An 18812-nucleotide genomic window follows, 5' to 3' on the forward strand; every position below is an offset into this window, starting at 1 on the left:
AAATTCCCTGCAATAGCCTACAATGGAATGAAGACCTTGTCCCTGCAAAACCTCAATTTCCCTCTTACTTTTAATCGCACTGCCTGCAGAGGCAGCGGCACTAATCAGGCTGCCGGTGCATAAGCCCGTCTGCTTGGTATTGCCTGGTCCTGCTCTGAGTCCAGACCGCACCTTCTACTGCAGCCCAGATCCCTGGGAGCAATGCTCCAGGCTGCTCTGCTCAGCCCCAGCTCCTCAGGGACACCGAGAAAGGGTGAGGCAGTGGTTCTTCCACAGTGTACTGGAAGCAAAAGCCACTGACGGGAACATCACAGTTTCCAGCTTCACATTCTATTACAAATTATAACAATGTGTCATTGAGACTCTTTTTCTAAAAATTAAAAATGCAGTTGAGTGGAGATGAATACAGATAAAAAGCACTATTTACGTGACCTGTCTTTATCCTGTGGAGCTTCTATCAAACCCTTTCCTCGAGTGGGCATTAATCTCTCACCAAGAGCTTTGCCATTTCTCAACTCAAAAAATCTGAGATAAGTGGCTCTGTACTTTCATCTGTGTCTCCAACAGAGTTAAGTTTCCATGCCGAACAAATAGCTAAAGGAGCCTCTTTTCCCTCTTTCCTAAAGCCCTGGGCAACATGATTCAAAGGAAAGTGGGAAAGGGCTTTTACCAGTCCCCCAGCAGCCTCCTACACACAGGCATTTGCTGGGCATCTCTCAGCACCCCAGCCCAGGGGGAAACTGAGGCTCCCTAAGATGGACTGGTTTTCTCCAGGCTGCACAGCTTGCTGGGGTGAAGCCAGGATTCAATCCCCAGTCTGCAAGAATTTCCTTCCATGCTGCCACGTTGCATTCCTCTGATGTGCTCAGGCTTCTGATGGAATGATTTTGCTAATTATGAACAGATCTGGTTTATTTATTTCAAATCTCTTGTCACAGTGTGATTGGATGAATATACTGAGAAATGTAACTTAATTTTGTTCTATTTGAAACCTTGTCATCTTTTATAAAAGACATACCATACATGTTCCTTGCCCTGGACATTGTGTAACTGACTTTGACCAAAGGCAGTACTGTCCTGATCAATTAAGATGAACTAACCTATGTACCTTGAGGCACACAGGATGCATCTCCAGAGAGTATTTCAACAGTTACTCATCTCATATTCTTCCTTCCAAACAGGAAAACCCACAGATGGACTGTGCATACTGTATATGGTACAAAACACCCTGCATGCCGCCCTTTCATGAGGTAGTACATGAGTACTGGCCATCAACTGCCTGAAATAGACCAAGTGAGATCACAAATAATCAAGGACTTTCTGTTGCACAGCTACACTGTGGTTGTTCCTGGGGTAATTCTAGCTCTCACTTACCCAAGCACTGAACCTCCAGGGTGCAAACCCAGTGCTTCCTTGTGGGGAGCCCCTACTCCACAGTTGAGTGGGTGAGTAGGACAGGGCACATGGGATGAGCTGGCTTAGAAAGTCGGAAGGAGCCGAGTGACCAGGGGGTTAAGGTCTGTTACAGCACCATGCATCAGGCAGTTGCTACGGCAGCAGAAAGAGGGAGCATCTAACTACTCACTCAATTATCATGTAGACTGCACAGGCTTTCTCTCAAGAGAAAACTCCCATTCTTTCTAGTTTCCCTTTAAAATCCAGCAAAAGTAAGGCCATTTTTTATAATCTTTGTGTCTTCCTGCACTGCTTAGCCATCAGCCTGAACTGTTTGTTCATATCTCATGCAATAGTGCACCAGGCACTGCTCTTCAGGCCTGTGTGTATTACCTGATTCAATCCTCACAGCAATTTTAAAGCCTAGCTCCAACACTCAGTGGCTTTTATGGGCACCTGCTGTGTGCTGCAGGACACAGGCTTAGAACTAGGAAGATCGAGCTCCAGATCTGCCCTCTCCCTCCCAGACCCAGAAAGTGGCTGTGACTGCCCAAGATACTGGCTGTAGCTGCAACACCAAAGCTCGAAGTGAAGCTAATGGCTTCCTTTCAACACCTGGAAGCTTCTGTGTGGTTTCCAATCTGGCTTAGGAAATGCCACGATTACATCAAGTGAGTCATTTAAAAGAGTTGAGGTTGGAAAGAATAAAGATTATTCTATTTCTGAGCATTTTGCCTCAAATAAAGATTTCCACCAATATGGACAGGCCAGTGCAGGGGCAGGGGACGGTGCTGACTTTCCCCTCCCTCTCTCTTCACCACCCCCACACATTCTCTGCCGCAGAGGCTGATTTGTGCAGACCACATCAAAAGGTTCCATGCCCCAGGATGCCAGTCAGGCTCTGCCCTTGACAACCAGAGAGTAAATGTGCCTGTTTCTGAGTTCTTTATAAATGGAATCATATAGCATATATTCTTTTCTGTCAGATTTTTCTTTTGGCCAACATGTTTGTGAGATTCAGTCATGTAATACATTCATTTTTTATTTCTGTATAGTATACCACTATATGACTGTCCCACCATTTGTCCATTCTAGGGGTTGATATTTGAGTTGTTTCCAGTTTGGGGCTATTATAAATAGGCTGCTATGAGCATTTTCAGAGAGTCTTTTGGTGTGCAATTGTACATATTTTTGTTGGGCATACCACTATGAACAAAATTACTAAGCAGAAGATACACATTGTTCTCAACTTTAGTAGATGCTGTCAATTCATTTTCAAAAGTCACTGTACAAATTTACAATCTTATCAGCAATGCATGACACTTCCTACTGCTCCACAATCTTTCAGCACTTAGTACTGTCAGTCTTTTATTCTAACCATTTAGGTGTGGATATAATGGCATCTCGTTGTGGTTGAATTTTGCATTTTACTCATGACTTACAAGGTTGAACACCTTTTCATATGTTTACTAACACTTGCAGTAATTTCAATATCTTCTTCTGTGAAGTGTCTACTTAAGATTCCACCCATTTTTCTATTGGGGGGTTCCGTCTTTTCTTATTGCTCTATAGGTGTTCTTTTTATATTTTAGATATAATTTCCAAATGTGACAATGGATGCTTTTGCACACACTTTTTTTCACTCTGTGGCTTCTTTTTCACTCATTTAGTAGTACATTTTGAGACACAAGTTCCTAATTTTAAGATAGTCAAAGTTATCAACCTAATCTTTTACCATTAGCACTTTTCATATCCAATTTAAAAAGTTGAGTCACAAATGTAAATAAGAAAATGGGCCAGCTTACCCTAGTGATTGCATGTTATGCATGAATAGACTGTAAGGTATGTTAGTCAGTTATTGCTGCAATAAAGCTACATAACAAAACAAGGAGTTGAGTCACATGGAGATGTTTGATGACATAATATGATGTGATGAAGACATTCAGCAGGATCCCTATTTTACAGAGGCCACTGAACCTTACAGAGATTAGGTCCTCTTAAGCCAAATGGGCACATTGGGGAGGGAAGTGCATGTAGCTGTGCAGGAGGGGAAGGAGATACACACCTGCCTCAGCTGATGTGCCACCTAAGATCTGATGAGGGTCAGGAGGTAGCTAAGCATCCAACCTGTCTCACTGGGGGGCATTCTAGCCCTTCTGCCCACAACTTGCAGAGGCAAGACTCCAGGCTCATTGCTTGCTAGACCAAGTGGGCTGATTCCAGCTTTTCATCAGTAAAAGTGTTTCAATGTATGCATTCCACCCCACTTCCAAAAATGGAAGGGAGAAAATTGTGATGGCAGGGTCAGGGAATGGTACAGCCCTGCAAATATGCCAGTAACTAAAACTTTCAGGACACTCAAGGGTTACTGTGCTTAGAGGCTGGTAAGTTTCACCAAATATGAAGACCTCTAATGAGAACACACAGACACAGACACAGAGGTAGGATCTTTGTCCTTGATAAACACAAGTACCAGTTACCCAGGCTGTCCCCTGAATGCCAGCTCACTCACATTCTAAAGCACTCACATTGTCAGAGAAAGACAGTGGCAGGCTGAGCTCCCAGGATGGACTGACAGCTGCATCGATGCACATGCCCTGAGTACACTCAGGTATGGTCTCTGTGGCCTTGGGAGTGGCGGACTGGACTGAGCTCTGCCCCGAGGACTGCACAGGCTCATGGAGAAGACAGCTCACATACAACTGCCATGATGGACCTGTGACGGCTATACTGGCCTCACACACCAAGGTACCATAGGGGTCTCTCAGCTAAATCCATACCCTTGCTGAGGCCATGGGGGAACCAACCAGAGCTTAACTGAACATTGGAGCTGTTCTGTGGTCTCAAGCATCTTTGAAACATGTTGAAAATCAAACAGGCTCTGAGGAGTTTCGTATTCTTGATTGTCAAAATTCATGTGAACTAGAACATCTATGACAAACTCATGAAAATGTCAGCAAGAAAGGAAGGAGCCATAACTAATGCTTTCTTAATTTTTATTTTCACTATTTTAGGTCTCAATGTCAAATGATTTTCTAACCTCTACTTTTAAAAAATTAATAGAAATGTTGGCAATGTTTATGATGAGTATTATTCACCACTCCAAACAAGACTCTGCTAATATTTGTACTCAACTTCTGGTACCCTCAGGGCCTATTAAATGCAGTGATATGTAAAATATGAATATTATGCTCCCTAGATATCATGGAGTAGAATTAAAATTGTGAGTGCTTAAAATGATGTCATCTCATTGTGATTAAATTCTGCATTTTACTGATGACTTATGAGGTTGAACCCCTTTTCATATGCTCATTTATTCATTACAATGAGTAAATCCTTGTACAAGAATAACTAAGCATAAAGAAATAATGCTAAATACAGTTGAAGAATTCTCATTTTGCACTTGTGCATTTGGGCTTTGTTAAAGAATCAGGTTATCACAGACGCAGGTCAGTGCTGCAGGTGCATTAGACATGGTCAGGAATCGTGCCTCATTCACAGGTATCCCCAGTGCCTCTCACAGTGAGGAGTGGGTAAAAACACACTCAGAAATACCGGATCAACAAGTGAATGAACAAGCAGCGCAAGTATCTGCATTAAACAAGGAATGCAAATTCTCAGAATGCCACACAACTTGAGTCTTCTTGCAGAAAGTAACATTTACTCCTCATTGCAGGTTTTCCTGTGGTTCTTGGGAACCACCCAGGTCACTGGCTGCACAACTGCAGTGAGCTGCATTCCATGTGGATGGAGCCTGGAGAGGTGGGCCACAGAGCAGCCTGACCCTGAGAAACACACCCAGCTCTTCTTGGACATCACACAGCTTTGCCATTGGGACTGAATCCCCTTTCTTCTCAGGCCCCTCAAAATCCAAATAAAATGCATTTCTGATTGATTCATTCCATGCTCACCAACATCCAAGCAGATTTTAGTCACCCCCACTGGTGGGCCACTATGTAGTATTCTAAAGTACCAGATAAAACATTATATCATGTAAAACCCTTAACAAATCGTGTAGGAGGTGTTTTGTTTATCGGTTCACTAGTAGCTTGTCAGAGCTCCCCACATCTGTCACTCTTCTCCCTACTGGACCCCCAGGAAGGTTTCCCAGCCCTGTAGTTAGGTGAAGCTACAGACCAACCCGGCCATTGGGCCACGAGCAAATGAGACACACATTCCTAACCTGGCATTTACAGGCAGCTGTCAGTTCTATCCCCTGTCTCTTCGTTGCCAAGATGATCCCGAAAGCTGCTGCTGATACGGTGGCATCACAAAATGCCAGTGTCTCTGTCCAGCAGGGACTCTACTGACCAGCACTGAAGATGTCAGTAAGAAAAACTGTGGTTGTGTCAAGCTTCCAAGACAGCAGGACCAGTGTTTTACCCAGCAAAGCCTATCCTATCCTGATACATCCGGCATGAGAAAATATCAGATGTATAGGCTATATGTCATCTGGTCTGTTTGCAAACGTTGAAAGAAAAATTAGGTCAGTCATGTTTTCGGTTGTTCAGTTTTGTTCCAATTAACTGTGTCATTCACTAGCAATGGAACACCTAATTTCCACAAATGAACATCATAAACATCACCGAAAAACTGCTTTTTATTATTAAAAGTTTGAGAAGTGAATGGCCACAGCACTATTCTCTCATGATTTATTTAAATACTTCTTCAGATTATTAATGTTGAGGAATTTAAATGTGACCACAGTGTAGCTTCAGACAAGCAAGTGAAAATGTTGACACAACCTAACTCTTCTTAGCATTGTGACTGCAAAGTTAGGGATATCCTGAGCCCTGAAAGAAGAATCTCTTGGTCCCAATATTTCTAATAAATCTGTAGCTGTGATTTCTCCAGATTTGGTTTTCTATAGCGAATATGAAGATTGTCTTTCTTATTAATGCTAAGGGGAAAATATAATTTACATAGAAAAATGTTAATATATATTGAGACAATGTAGAATGTTAAGGTTAATGACCAATGAAAAAACTGTAAGTAGTAATCATTTGATGTGAGAGTGTTAACAATTCTCTTGATGAATGCATATTTAACACCTAACTCTCCCACCCATAACTCACAGATATTTTTATTCAAATAGAGACCACTAACATTTCTGAAAAATCCACAGTTTAAAAGCTAATGTGGTACTCCGTCAAAATTATCTAACCTTTTAAAAATCTCGCAGTCTTACTGTTACATGCAGACCTATGTGATCCAAGCCATTTGGAATAAAAAATGAAGCGAGAAACAGTCATTACACGGATTTGCTCTACCCCAAGTTCATTAACCTGTGGGTATTCAATGGAGGATATTGGCTGCATTATTCAAAACATTTTGGAGCTAATAAAAGGAGACCACAACCAACCATGAATCCCCGCATGTGAAGAATCATGACCAACCCTATGAAATGCTTCACTAGGCTCCTGGCAAGGCTGTGGTTTTAAGTAACCAGAGGAGAGACATTGGACTTCCTCATCCTCATATGTGTGCATGACGCTCAGGAAGGGAGACTCAAATGGGTAAAAATGCTCCAGAGTCAGGAACAAATCTCTTTCATAGCAAAAGAAGGCTGTTATTACTGTAAATCACAGCTGAAATTTTCAAACAGATGGAAAAAACAAGTTCACATGTTATTTAGTAAAAGAGCATTTCATAAATGGCCAATAAGCACATGAAAAGATGCTCAATGTCATTCATCACTAGGAAATGCAAATCAAAGCTGTAATGAAGTACCACTTCACGCCTGGTATGATGAGCATAATCAAGGACACACACAATAACAAGTGCTGGTGAAAGTGTGAAGAAATCAGAACGCTCATACATTACCACTGGGAATGTAAAGGTGCATCTGCTCTGGAAAAGCAGTTAGGCAGAGTTTCTAAAAGTTCAACAGAGAGTTGCATATGACCTTGCAATTCCACTCCTAGGTCAAACAGCTAATAAATGGATAAATAAATTGCGATACATATTATATATTATGATATATAATATATATGATATTATATATGATATACATATTTAATATACATAGTATAATAGAAAACATACATATGAATATCATACAGCCAAATGAAATGAAGCACTAATCCATGATGCAACATGGATGCACCTTGAAAATGTTATGCTAAGTGAAAGAAACTGGACACAAAAGACCACATGATAAATTATTCCATTAAATGAGATGTCCAGAATAGGCAAATCCAGAAACAGAAAGTAGGATTAGTGGTTTCCAGGGTCTGAGGGTTGGGGAAAAGGGGGAAACAGTATGTGAGTGACTACTAATGGGTATAAGATTATTTGGGGAATGATGAAAGTGTTCTGGAATTGGATACTGGCAATGGTTGTACAACTTTGTGAATATACTAAGATACACTGAATGATATAATTTTGCTAGATAAATTTTATGTTGTGTGAATTCTGGATCTCCGTTTTTAAAAAACTGAGTCATTCTCTCTCCCCCATGATTTCATTTCTTCAGTGTTATGATGAAATTTGGTAATTTTACCCATGGTGAGGATAATAAGGAAAGCAGCTAATTATTCTAATTGACTTATAAATCCAAGATCCATATTATATTACATTACATTATGTTACATTATATTGCATTATATTATATTTATCATCATTCTGAAATAATCTCTTGGATATTTACATTCATCTAAGATGAATATTTGATGAAAATTAGAATAGAGCCATCCAGGGATGTAAATATTTTTATTATCAGGTTAACACAAACTGTATGTAATAACTGCCTTAAATAGTTTACATATATCAGGGTTTTTTTCTAAAATGCCAAAGCCTTTCCAGTAAGAGCTCCTCGTTTCTTTTGTGGATTTCATTAGGCCTTTCATCTGTAACTTTGTAAATCAAAAACAAATTTCTAACCCCTCAACCAACTGACAGACCCCCTCTCAGCCAAGGACATTTCAAAGAAATCTGAAAAACTAGTTCAAGGCATGAAGGGGGTCAGCCGTGCCTCACTGTACCCCCCTCCCTTTGGAATTCAGACACAACTGACCAGCATTCACATTAAAACAGGGATCTTAAGACTGATAGAATAGATGTAGCAATAAGATACCAAATTCCAGCCTGACTCTAGTATAGTATCACATGACAGACAGCAGGCCCTGAAAGAAATCAAAGTATTTTACCCCAAAATACGCTTCTTTGACACATTTGGAGATGGCTCTGCAAAGTTGTCTTTTGTGGGGAAAATCTACATTCTGTAGAGCATCCCCTTCCCTTTTCAAATCCTTTCCCTAAGACTCTGGTAATTTTTTAGGTCTGATAAGAGCTCTGAAACCTGCTACCTGGAGGCTTCATCTGCATGATAAAAACCTTGGTCTCCGCAATCCCATATCTTAACCCAGGCTCTTCTTTCTATTGATTCTGGGACTTTAGATAATAACTCTTTCAACCAATTGCCAATCAGAAAGTCTCTGAATCCACCTATGACCTGGAAGCCCTTATCCTGCCCCTGCTTCGAGTTGTCGCGCCTTGCCGGACTGAAACAATACACACCTTATATGTATTGGTGAATATCTTCCTGTAACTTCTGTCCTCCTAACATGTATAAAATCAAGCTGTAACTCAACCACCTTGGGTACATGTTCTCAGGATCTCCTGGAGTGGTGTCATGGGCCGTGTTCACTCATTTTTGCCTCAGAATAGACCTCTTCAAATAATTTACAGAGTTTCACTCTTTTCATCGACATCTTGACTATGGAAATTATCATTTTTGGCTTTACCATTTGGTACCCTTGGCTTGTCTCCACATCAGAGCTCTGAAGGTCTTGGTGTCTAAATTAGCTGTGTATTCCTTCCTGGCCCTAATGTGACTGAAATCACCTTTGCAAAAATTGTATCAGTGAGAAAATTATGACAGTGAGGGAGATCTGATCTATCCAATCCCTTTCTTGCCTTTAGCCTTCAAGCTGCCCTCAATTATTCTTGAGCTTAAGGCAAGCTAACTTTGGCAGACATTTAGTTTATAGCTTAAAGGATAACGGCCCTTCCCCAAAACTCAATTGCATTTGTAAAGCTAATCAAAGAACACCAGGCTAGGAGGATAGGAGAGACTGAATTATGCTAAAGTGTAGACATAGAAGATTGCCAGCCATTATTCTGGAGGTCACAAGATATGCAACTTCCCCAGTTACTCCTGCAGATAACATCACTATTGCAGAGCCTAAGAGTGGCCTTTTGAGATACCTTTTCAGGGTTTTCGCATGTTTGAGACTGATGGCTCCACCTGGACTGGCCAACTGCTCCTGTGGCTTACCCAGAAGTGACTCTGCATGAAGGAGAACCATTTCCCACACCCCTGTGATTTGTACCCTCAACCAATTGGCAGCAAGCACCCATTGCCTAGCCACCCTCCCCGCCATTCTTCCCCAAAATTGTCCTTGAAAAACCCTAGCCTCCAAATCAGAGAGGCAGATTTTAGTAATAATACAACTCCCGTCTTCCATTTAGCCAGCTCTACATGAGTAAAACTCCTTCCCTACTGCAACAACTCTGCCTCCATAAATCTGGTCTACCTAGGCAGTGGGCAAGAGGAACCCGCTGGACAGTTACATGAGTCCCTGGTAGAGTAAATATAGATCCATTTCCCCTCTAGAGAAGATGACCTAGGAGAGCAGTGATATGGTTTTTATGTTCACCACATGAGCCCCAACCAACCCCTAGGCCACTGCCGGCATGTGTTGTACAAATGCATGAATAAGTGAGAGGATGGATATGTGAATGGCTTAGCTTAAATGAATCTTACTAGAAACTAGGGTGCATAGAATATATATTAGGAAGCCTTGGGAATGTCTGTCCAGCTCATAGTGACCTCCTCTAAGAAGTATGCCTCAGCCACCCCAGACCACATGTCACCACTTGTTCCCGTCCACCTGCTCAGAATTTCCTGTGCTAGGAGACGAAAGAAACCAACAAGGCCAAGCAGACTCCTCTTCGCCTGGGAACTGGGGATTCAAAATAGCCTTTTCTCTGTGTGTGGCTGAAATAGAGGTCCTATAAACTGGGAAACTGATGAGGCAACCACTATTCTGCCATGAGCAGAAAAAAGATGCGCTAACTGGTCGCGGAGAAGCAAGGAACTGAGGGCGGAGCACTGCAGATGCCGGGGCGGGTGGGCACCCTCTGTCTGGACCCTTCCTCCTTCCTGAGCCTGCCCCCAAGAGGCCCCAGTGTCCTTGGAGCCTGTCAGCCTGTTATTATTCTAATAATCCTCTATTTTGCTTAAGACAGATCCAATAGATTGCTTTATTTGTAGCTAAAAATACTTTCACAAAGACAACAATAAAATCGCTCAACCAGAGGGACACCAAGGGACATGGAGAAGACCAGCAATTTCAAAACCGTAATCAGGGAAATAATGACGGAAAATTTTCCAGAACTGAAATCTAATCAAACACATCATGAGAGAATCTGGGGTACATTCTGAACTAATTATCAAAGGAGGAGGCCTAGGAAACCGCTCATCAAGGCTCTGAATTTTAAGGCCAAAGATAACATTTTCAAGCCTGCCTCGCTGATTCTTTTCACGGGTTCATAATCAGTTATCCACAATCTTGAAACCCTAATTTCAGAAAAGCAAACTTTTTCTATATATTTTGATGTAAAAAAATTCAAAAAACCCTGACTTGAATAGGAATGAAGTTGTTTGCAGTCTTTATTTGTCCCACTTTGTGTAAATATTCATGTTTCACTGCAGAAATCATGCTCGGATGACAGGGTGCTGGCCCCGAACCTCTCAGGGTGTGTTACATTATATCCAAAATTCAGTATGCTCACTGAATTATCTTTCTAAAACACACACAAAAAATCTGAATTTTGAAACTTCTGGGGCTCAGAAAGCAATACCCCAAAATGAAGGCCTCAGAAGTGTTAAAGCAAGCTAACGATGGCCTGAGGAGGACTCTGTACTTCTGTATTTGAGTCCTTGTGGATGAACTGTAACCTAGCTTAATAGCCAGACAAAGTGAAAACCTAACTAATAGTATGCACCTCTAACAATAGCTGAGTGTCAGCCAATCCCGGCAGTCATACTTCAACCACTCATAGGCTGCTATATGTTCAAACCGTGTTCAAATAAGGCAACTGCCGAGCTGTAACCAACCTCACTGTTTCTGTACCTCACTTCTGATTCCCGTACCTCACTTTACCTTTTTGTCTATAAGTTTGTTCTGACCACGAGGCACCCCTGGAGTCTCTGTGAATCTGCTGTGATTCTGGGGGCTGCCTGATTTGCGAATTGTTCATCGTTCAATTAAACTCCTTTAAAATTTAATTCGGCTGAAGTTTTGTTTTATCAGAAGGAAAAGTTTTCTCCACCCTCCTCCTGCCTGCCCATCTCAGTCCCATTCTCTCCCGAGACTGCCAAAGAAACTAGAATCCCTCCTTCCCAACGCAGGTCATCGAAACCAGAACCCTTTTCTCCAAAGCCAGCCATAAAACCTAAAGTGTTATTCTCATTTTCCCTCTGCCTTTCTGTGTGAAAACTGGCCATGAAGAAACTGTCTGGCCTGCCTTGTTTGACTGTAGGTCCTACAACCCCCATTCTAGAGAGGGGCCTGCCCCACACTCAGAAGGAAGGAGTGCCGCTCAGAGAGGCCAGGAAGACTCTGGACAGACAGGCCCTGCCAGGTTTCCCACTCAGTCTATCAGTACCCAATCATACACTTTTCCTCCAATCCCATTTCTACATGGCTGTCCATACTCGGTTGAACCTAAGCTTTAACATGAACAATTTCTGCTGTATCTTTGGGTTTTCATTCTGAAGGCTCCTGTGTACACATGTTAAATGAATGTGTATGCCTTTTCTCCTATTACTCTGTCTTCTGTGAGTTGGTTTTTCAGCAAAACTCAAGAGGCCCAAGGGGAAAGCTCTCCCTTGGCCCCTATGAAACCCATCTGGCACTAAGGGCCCATGCAGGGACTGCAGACCTCTGCGGAGCCAGCGTCCAGGCTGGGCTTGGTCCTGCTGTGCTGTGAGGTGATGGTCCCTGCACACTGGGAGCCACCTCTTTGCCGGATGAGTGTGAACTGTGACCCTGGCCCTTGCTCACCCTTCTTTGCCATTGCGCCACCTCTTGCACACCCCTGGGTCTCTCAGGGCTCTCCTGTCTGTCACCGCAGCCAGCTCCGTGTGGCCCAACAACCCTCACACAGATGCACCTGGCAGGTCTGCCCTGGAGCCCGTGCCCCTGATGCTTTCTCCACCTGGGCTGCCCTTCGGGTGCGGTCGCATGGCCTTAGCACATGCAGCTGGACACATGCACTCTGGCATCCCACGGAAAGGAGCTGCGACCAATGGGCCATGCGCATCAGCCAGTAAACATTCCTTCTTGCTCTACTCAACCCCACAGACAGCCCTGAAGTGCATTTGGTACCTCCACTCAGACAGCCTTGCAGGATGGAGCCCCAGTGGCCCGTCACAAAGGCCAGCACGCTGGGGCAGTGGTGCCTGCACTTGCTTTCCTCACTGCCTGGCCCCCATCCCTCACTCCTCTTCTCTGGGATGCTCCCGGATGAAGAACACACACATGAGCCTTTGCCTCAGGCTGTGCCCCAGGTTGGGTCAGCCACAAAGGAAATTCCCACAATAGTTAAGATGGAATCTGTGAGCAGCAACGAGAAGTTTGTTGGTGCATCCTGTAAACCTACACCTTGCTTCTACTAATGAACCAGGCATTAGCACCAGGCACCAGGGAGGGGAAATGCAGACACACGGACCATGTCCTTGAGTCTAGCTGGGAAGTGGGAGGTCAGAGGACAGACGAGGAAAGAAATCACAAGAATATATTTAAGGTTTGTATAATACCCCTGTGGAACTTCAGGGGGATTCTCACTGTGCCACATGCCAGCAAGGGTGTAAAGCAGCTGGAGCTCCCATACATGCCGTGGGAACATGACAGGGTTGGCCTCGCTAGAAAACAGGGCAGCAGTTGCTTTTAAAATAAAATCTACACCCGCCGTATGACACAGCAGTGCCACTCAAGAGAAAGAAATTAACCCGGAGAATAAAACCCTAAGTTCACAGAAAACCATGTGCTCAGAAGTGTCTGGAGTAGTTTTTTTGTTTTTTGGGTTTTTGTTTGTTTGTTTTTTCTGAAAAAAAACAGGGTCTGGCTCTGTCATTGAGGCTGAGTGCAGTGGTGCAATCTCAGCTCACTACAACCTCCACCTCCCAGGCTCAAGCAATCCTGCTGCCTCAGCCTCCCAAGTAGCTGAGACTACAGGCGTGCACCACCACGCCCAGCTAATTTTTGTATTTTTTGTAGAGACAGGATTTTGCCATGTTGCCCAGGCTGGTCTCAAACTCCTGGGCTCAAGTAATCCACCCTCCTCGGCCTTCCAAAGTGCTAGGATTACAGGCATGAGCCACTGTGCCCGGCCAAACATGAACTATTGATGTGCACAGCAACTTGGGTGAACCACAAAGGCATTACACTGCGTGAGATAAGCCAGTCTCGAAAGGTAGTGTACGATCTGATTCCACGTATATGACAGCCCCAAAAACACAAAACCATAGTGATGGAGACAAGATCAGTCCTTGCCAGGACCAGGGGAGGGTGGCTACAAAAGGACAGCTGAGAAAGTTCTGTAATGGAGCTGTCCTGTGCTCTGACTGCAGTGGCAGTTACATAAACCTACCTATGTGTTAAAATCCATAGAACGCTACATCCAAAGGAAAAGTCAGTTTTGCTCTATGATAATAAAAAAAAAAAATAAAGAAAAAGAGTCAATGCTATGTCTAGGTTAGGATTCCTAAATGAAGGAATGTTATCTGATGTCAAATTTTGTTCCACAATGCACATTTTTATATGAAGCACCCTGTGTTATATGAAATTACATTGTGTTATAATGTCATGTAGTATACAGTGTGTGCACTGTATTAGATGATGTCACATGTTACACGATGTACATCTTGTGATATGACATCATTTCATATTATATGACATCACATTGAACATGGCTCAACTTACACAGCAGGACACATTGAAAACAGAACTTCTGGCCAGGCATAGTGGCTCATGCCTGTAATCCCCGCACTTTGGGAGGCTGAGGCAGGAGGATCACCTGAGGTCAGCAGTTTGAGACCAGCCTGGCCAACATAGTGAAACTCCAGCTCTACTAAAAATACAAAAATTAGCCGGGTGTGGTGGCGCATTCCTGTAATGCCAGCTACTCAGGAGGCTAAGGCAGGAGAATTGCTTGAGCCCAGGAGGCAGAGGCTGCACTGAGTTGAGATTGTGCCACTGCACTCCAGCCTGAGCAACATAGTGAGACTCTGTCTCAAAAAAGTTTTAAAAAACACTGCTACATTTAAAAAAATTAAAAAGAAAACAGAACTTCACCAAAGATAAATGATCACACTGCTACTGGCTGAAGACCTGGGAAGATCTTGTATCCATTTTGCCCTTGTTTTATCAGAAAAGTTCTTATAACTCTAAGGCAACTGTATTCCATTAAAATACATGCCAATCAAACTTTTCTCCTAGTCAACCTAACCTATCTTGATGAATATGCAAATATCTGGATCCCCAGATAAAATCACCTGAACACAAGCCCCAACTAAAAACAAAACAGGATTTAAAAGCAGAAAACAAACATGTTCATCATTCACAGATGTAACAACCACACAAAAGGAGATGAGACATTTTGTAAACAAAATGTAGGCTTCCAGGCTAAAAGTTTCATAGTAACCAAGATTTTTTAAGTCCATATAGTTAAAGATGTGACTTTAAGTATTAAAGTATTGTTTTTAATACAAAGACTCTTGCCCAATGTTAATAAAATTGAATGCAAGCTCTTGTGTTTTTTTAGTTTTTAAAATGCCTGCTATGTTCCTCTAAAGTAGACTCTCAAATAAAATTAGGAGCAAAATTATCTGTGAACACCTAATGGAACCTCTCTGCCCACAAAACACTAGTTTTTTAAATTTGTTTAATTACCAGTGCTGACCACCTAACATTCTTGTAGTCATTAAGGTTTCTAATGTTAAAATTACATTAGGCCTGAGGTGTAATTAAAAATAATTACACTGCAGCAATTTCTAGATGTAATCCACCAAATACAATTGAAATTCACAAAATCATTACCACTCCAGCTTTGGATCATTACCTCATCAGGATTCCAAGCAGATCAGCTCTCAGGTGTGGATAAATAATACCTGCCAGCTTGAACCAAGCCCAGGCCACCTGGCAAGTTGGATTTGAGATTATCAAGAGAAAGAAACGGAGGGGCTGCGAATACATAACATAAAGCTGGACCTCTAGTCAAAAGCACATACATCATGTGTTGTGTGAGAATCTAGAAATGTAGCTTTTTTACATAAGAGAAAAGGAAACCCAGCTTCCAGCCCATGAATGTCTGATGGTTTCCAGGAACCCCGGAAGCAATGATGTGGTACAAATCGCTGAAGCTTGCGGCATTATCCATTTATTTTACAAAATGAAGAGGCTTCACTTTCTACAGCAGCTGCACTCCTCAAATTTCACAGTGAACCAAGGTTTTATATAAAATAATTTAAAAGTTGGGTATTTTAACCATCTTAGCAGAGCTCACTTTTGAAGGAAAACTATGGGTAAAGCTTTGGTAAAAGAAAAGTCTGTGACACCACCTCAAATTTATGCTTCTTATAAACCTACACTTTCATGTGGGGTGGGTTTTGTTTTGTTTTCAATAAGGATAGCAATGGAGATAACTGTGAAATTGATAAGAAACACCTAAGAGAGTGGAGAACATTTACGGAGGGTGGAGGAGGCCAGGGGTTGACAAGCTCTGTGGTGAGTTCCCCCTGAGACAGCCACATCTCAGGTGGGGACAGGTCCTGGCCACGACACAGGCTACAGGAAGTGGAGAGGTCTCAGAGCCATGGGTGTGGTGAACGTGGGAGAAGAGAAACCAATGGTGGACGGTGGGAGAACAGTTTCATGTGCCAGATGCACCCTCAGACAAGGCAAGTGGGCCCTGCAGGGCGCTGACCATTCGCCAGGGCTCTCCTGAACTCCCGAACAGGCTGTCACCTAACTGGCATGGCAGGCGGCACAGACGGTAGCGCTGGCCTTGCCCATGTGGCTCCGTCTCTTCTGGGAACCACGTAAAGATGTGGTTATTAACTACAATAGACAGGACAGTGCCCACTCTATATTCCTCCTTGTGGTCATCTCTGGAGGAGCTGAGGACCCATGGCACAGAGTCTAAGGGGCCGGAGATGCATCTCTCTCTCCCTTCCTCCTGCCCAGGAAACCAAAAGGAAAGGCACCCTTCTTCCCAGGGCAGGCTGCCCACCCTCCATCTCAGCCCTCTCTGGCCTCCCACCAGCCCGGCTGCCTGTGGGAAAAGTCAGTGTCTGGGAACAGGCTCTGAAACCTTCCCATCCAGAATGTGACAAAGCCTATGAACTAAAGCTAAATTAGACTCACCAAGATCAAGATGAATGCCAGGGACAAACGAATTGAGGAAAAACATGAAGATAACAAATCCCAACACCGTCAAGCATTTGGCGAGCAGAATCCCGTCGGATATCCTATGCTGTAAGAGAGAAACCACAGCTCATTTACTCTGCATAACCTTCTGACTCCTGCAGTGCGTCATAACCTACACAACTGGAATCACGACAGATTTCACGAGGATGAAAAATGTAACCTCTCAAACTTGAAAGAAAATGACAAAGTACTGTGTTACAAGAAAACCCGTACAGCTTCAGGATTACTGCATTCAAAACCTTTATGAAAGATAAATACAGCAGATGTCAAGAGTAGTACAGCCCTGTTATGAAACACCTGGCCAGCAGGTATCAGAGGATGACGGGGCGTTTCTACAGGGGCCTATGCTGTCTTCACTGTTCCTTTCCCTACCACGCCAAGCATGCGGGCGGGGCAAGGAGGCTGAGCCTTCTCACGAAACTGTGACTCCCAGATAAGGCTCTGGCCATGTTCTTCACATGACATGCACGAGGCCCTTGGAATGCAAGGGGTGCACTCTTAGTGCAGGGATGACACCTACGAGAATCCACCCGGTCATAGGCGGAGGGCGGGCTCTGAGGCACCTCATCCTCTGCAAGGCCTCCATCAACCTAGGAGTCGGCACAAGATGTGGCTCTCCCTATGAGGCCCCAAGGGTACTGTGCTCCACAGGCCATGGCTGCGTGGGGCCAGCGCAGGGAAGCACGCACAGATGGGCACCTGGTTGGCCTGCCCTGTTGACAAGGTCCCCGTGTGAATGCCGGCCCACTGTGCGAAAGGAAAACCGCACCAGGTCCTTTCTCTTTCTTTCTTTCATTTATTTATTTATTTTTATTTTTATTTTCATTTTTTGAGAGTCTCACTCTATCACCCAGGCTGAAGTGCAGTGGCACAGTCTCAGCTCAACGCAACCTCCACCTCCCAGGCTCGAGTGATCCTCCTACCTCAGCCTCCTTCCCGAGTAGCTGGGACTACAGGTGTGCACCACCATGCCCAGCTAGTTTTTGTATTTTTAATAGAGATAGGGTTTCACCATGTTGCAAGCTGGTGTTGAACTCCTGGGCTCAAGCAATGTGCCCACCTCTGCCTCCCAAAGTGCTGGGATTACAGGTGTAAGCCACCACACCTGGCAAGCATCGGATCCTTTCTTGAGTCTGGTCCCAACAGCACACCTGTCTACCCATCTGTCTAATCTGTCAAGGTGGATAGATGGAGACAGCAATGATGACGGTTGTCAATGGATCTAGATATCTACCATCATAGCGATCTATAGCTATCTGGATTTGGACAGATATAGACATAGATATAGACACACAGAGGTAGAGCTAGAGCTAGAGCTACAGAGAGATTTTCTCTCTTGCTTCCTCTGGTCACAGAGGTAAAGCTGCTGCCATCAAAAACATATGCAAGCCCCTCCGTGTCACAACAGCTGACACAGCCCCTCCGCTATGTGCAGTGGGACCACTAGTGAACATTTGCCCCTTCCTGCCCACTGCAAAGGCTCATGGCTGAGCCAGCCCCTTCTCAGCTTCCCTGTTGCCCCTTTGGGGAAGACCGATTTTCCTACATGATTCTGTGCTGAAGAATTAGGGCCAGAAGAGCATGGCAAGAAAAAGATTTGAAATGCTCAGAGGAGAGTGATGTGGGTTCTCACCAGGCGTGAGGGGAGGCATTGCAAACCTTCCCTGAGGTCGCAGCAACCACAGAAAGTGGCTATTGCCACAGCCAATGCAAAGATCGGAGGTGGAGGAGCAGGCAGGTCAAAGAGCATTCCAGCATCCTGCAGCTCATGGAAGTGGAGGTTTTTTGGGGATATCATTCAAATTTGCTCCTTCTGGATACCTGAGGTCATTTCTTTTTTTCCTTTTTTTTTTTCTTATTTCAATAGGTTTCAAGAAGACAGGTGGTGTTTGGTTATATGGATAAGTTCTTTAGTGGTGA

At 43.7% G+C, this 18812-nt stretch overlaps 1 protein-coding gene across 5 annotated transcripts in view; it reads right to left on the reverse strand.

The window, feature by feature from the left end:
* OCA2 (OCA2 melanosomal transmembrane protein) overlaps nucleotides 1–18812 on the reverse strand; it is a 335403-nt gene that overhangs the window by 173902 nt on the left and 142689 nt on the right. For all 5 annotated transcript variants that reach the window (XR_010121073.1, XM_055278476.2, XM_055278475.2 and 2 more), the window contains one exon: nucleotides 16830–16938. Coding sequence is in view for 4 of the 5 variants with exons in the window: in XM_055278476.2 (XP_055134451.1) it covers nucleotides 16830–16938 (109 nt within the window). In the remaining variant the exon portion in view is untranslated. The remainder of the gene's footprint in view (nucleotides 1–16829; nucleotides 16939–18812) is intronic.

Source organism: Symphalangus syndactylus, chromosome 5 (assembly GCF_028878055.3).
Source record: "Symphalangus syndactylus isolate Jambi chromosome 5, NHGRI_mSymSyn1-v2.1_pri, whole genome shotgun sequence".
NCBI lineage: Eukaryota > Metazoa > Chordata > Mammalia > Primates > Hylobatidae > Symphalangus > Symphalangus syndactylus.